This window comes from Stenella coeruleoalba, assembly GCF_951394435.1.
Source record: "Stenella coeruleoalba genome assembly, chromosome: X".
NCBI lineage: Eukaryota > Metazoa > Chordata > Mammalia > Artiodactyla > Delphinidae > Stenella > Stenella coeruleoalba.
This window is the reverse complement of record NC_137152.1, coordinates 63,152,344-63,155,136: the sequence shown is the minus strand read 5'-3', so window position 1 is coordinate 63,155,136 and position 2,793 is coordinate 63,152,344. Positions and strand designations below refer to the sequence as shown.

Sequence of the window (2,793 nt, the reverse complement as noted above, 5' to 3'; positions counted from 1 at the left end):
TTATAGGCTATGGACTAACATCTATGCTTCTGTAATATAAAGCTGATGGTAAAATATTTAAAAATAATTAAGATTTTAAAAGTTTCATATTTCATGCAAAAACAGATATTAACCATACCAAACCACAAATTAAGTTCAATAGATAGGACTTCCCTGGATGGGAAGTGGTTAAGAGTCCTTCTGCCAATGCAGAGGACATGGGTTCGACCCCTGGATGGGGAAGATCCCACATGCTGTGGAGCAACTAAGCCCCTGTGCCACAACTGTTGAGCCTGCGCTCTGGAGCCCACACATCACAACTACTGAAGCCTGTGCGCCTAGAGCCCATGCTCCGCAACAAGAGAAGCCACTGCACACCAAAACGAAGAATAGTTCCTGCTCGCCGCAACTAGAGAAAGCACGCGCACAGCAACGAAGACGCAACACAGCCAAAACTAAATAAATTTATTAAAAAAAAAGTTCAATAGATGGAATTTAGTAAGTTTAAGGGAACCAGAAGCCTTTATCCCTAAAGTGAGAAACTTTGAAACTCTTCAAATAAATGAGGACACCTACTGGAAGTTGGAAATCTTTTAATAATTTTAGTCAAAGAGAAAGCTCATCTGCAATTTTATTTGAAAACTTCTTTGCTGGCAAAAGAAAGAGGATAGCATAGGCAAGTATTTGTCAAGTTCTAGGAGAAAAACCCACATTCCTTGGAATTACCTTAGACCAAAAAGGAAAAAGAAGAAAATGTGAAAGTAGAATTTCTCTTCCCTAAGTTTTCTATTTTCTTGAGGTAATTGAAAATTACTAGAGAATTCAAGTTTAAGATTATAGATGAATGGAGGATCCAGTGAATAAGCATACAAAAAGTATCTGAAGTAGGCTGATGGCCAGCAATTGAACAAAATTTATATTTACCAAATATGCCACATAGTTACTAACATTTCTATATAAGTTGTATAACTGTTAATATCACAACCATAGATACATTTTTTAGTACAAAACCAAAAAAGCCTGCTGTGCATTCAATAGATGAAATTGGGCATGTTATTTAACTCCCTGGACTACAGTTTATTCATCTGTATTCCAAGGGCATTAAACTAAAAAATCTTCAACAGCCTCCTTTAAGCTTTAAGATCTGAGAGCCTAAAAATAGGATTTCCTCAAATAATTATTTTAAAAATAGGTAGACATTTTGCAATTAAAATCATAAAAGTGTATTATATTCCTTTTTCCCCTAGAAAGCAGCCTTATTTATTTTTACCTTTGGAAACATACTTTCCAGATCCTTCATATCAGGGATTGTTCAATAATTCACTATTTTATTAATCTCTAGCCTGCTGTGAATAAACATAGGATACGGGAAGCTTTGGGTCTTCAGGATTATAATTTTTCCAGAGTCTCAGGTAAGTGCTGTCATCAATCTAAGCAAATTCCTCAGATCAATCTTATATAAGGCTCAAAATAAGTGTATTTATGTATTTTGGCTCACTGTAGTCTTACCATTTATTTTTCCCTGTGAAAATACCAAGTGACAATGTATTTAAAAACCAGATTTTAAATATATAATGGAAGCCTTACCTCATTATTTTCAAACAATAGTAGGTAGTTTTCTGACTTTTTTTCATTTTTTAGAAATATAATAATAATAATGGTAATGGATGAGGCCAAAATTAAACATAATTTAATATGGAAAAGAAGATATTCATTACTAATCAATCAGTATTTTTGAGATCCCATTGCATGCAAAGCTGTATATGGAGAAATACTTTGAATTATGCAACATATATATCATTTTAAGCTAGAATATATAGAACATTTGATGACCTCTTTTACCTTAACTGCCTAACATCCCTTTTCTCATAAATACTACTTTCTTTTGGATTCTCTGTCTCAAACAATTTAATGTTGGTGTCTTCCATTTATAATTGTTCATATCTTCCTGTGTCATTTCCCAGTGGTTACTAAATGGGCATGCTACAGTCTCTGTAAGTTTTGAGGATGGCAGTAGGCATTCTTAATACCCAGGAGAAATTAGAGAGCCCTGTAGAGAATTATCCAGCAATTAACATTCATAGTCATGAATAAATAATTTAAAAAAGAGAAATAGCTCCTCTGTCGCCTCCTCGCTTCCAAGATGACCAAGAAAAGAAGGAACAATGGTCATGCCAAAAAGGGCCGCGGCCACGTGCAGCCTATTCGTTGTACCAACTGTGCCCGTTGCGTACCCAAGGTTAAGGCTATTAAGAAGTTCGTCATTCGGAACATCATAGAGGCCACAGCCTTTAGGGACATTTCCGAAGCGATTGTTTTCGACGCCTATGTGCTTCCCAAGCTGTATGTGAAACTGCATTACTGCGTGAGTTGTGCCATTCACAGCAAGGTAGTCAGGAATCGTTCTCGGAAAGCCCGGAAGGACCGAACACCTCCATCCCGATTTAGACCTGCAGGTGCAGCCCCACGACCTTCACCAAAGCCCATGTAAGGAGCTAAGTCCTTAAAGACTAAAGAAATACTATTCCCTGGAAAGACAATAAAGTGGAAATTATACTTTAAAAAAAAGAGAAATAAGCCAATGTATTTTTTTAATGAGCCAAAAAAATTCTCTCTTTGACAATTAAACAAAAAATTACTTAAGGAATAATTTATCAATTTTAGAAAAATAGTTTTTAAAGTTAGTAAATTCTATAGGAGATATGTAGAGTGTAATGTGCTAAGAAAATATTTAGGTAAGGGAAAATAAGTATATAAAATTTTAAATCAACGTGAAGTTATATGACTGAGTGGTTGGGGAGAAAATAGAAAATA

General features: G+C 35.1%; 1 protein-coding gene across 1 annotated transcript; it reads left to right on the top strand.

Moving 5' to 3' along the window:
• The first annotated feature begins 2,116 nt into the window (after positions 1-2,116).
• Positions 2,117-2,523, top strand: LOC307179961 (small ribosomal subunit protein eS26-like). Its single transcript, XM_079909851.1, has one exon. The coding sequence runs from the start codon at positions 2,123-2,125 to the stop codon at positions 2,468-2,470; it is 348 nt and encodes a 115-aa protein (XP_079765977.1). The 5' UTR covers positions 2,117-2,122; the 3' UTR covers positions 2,471-2,523.
• The last annotated feature ends 270 nt before the right edge of the window (positions 2,524-2,793 follow it).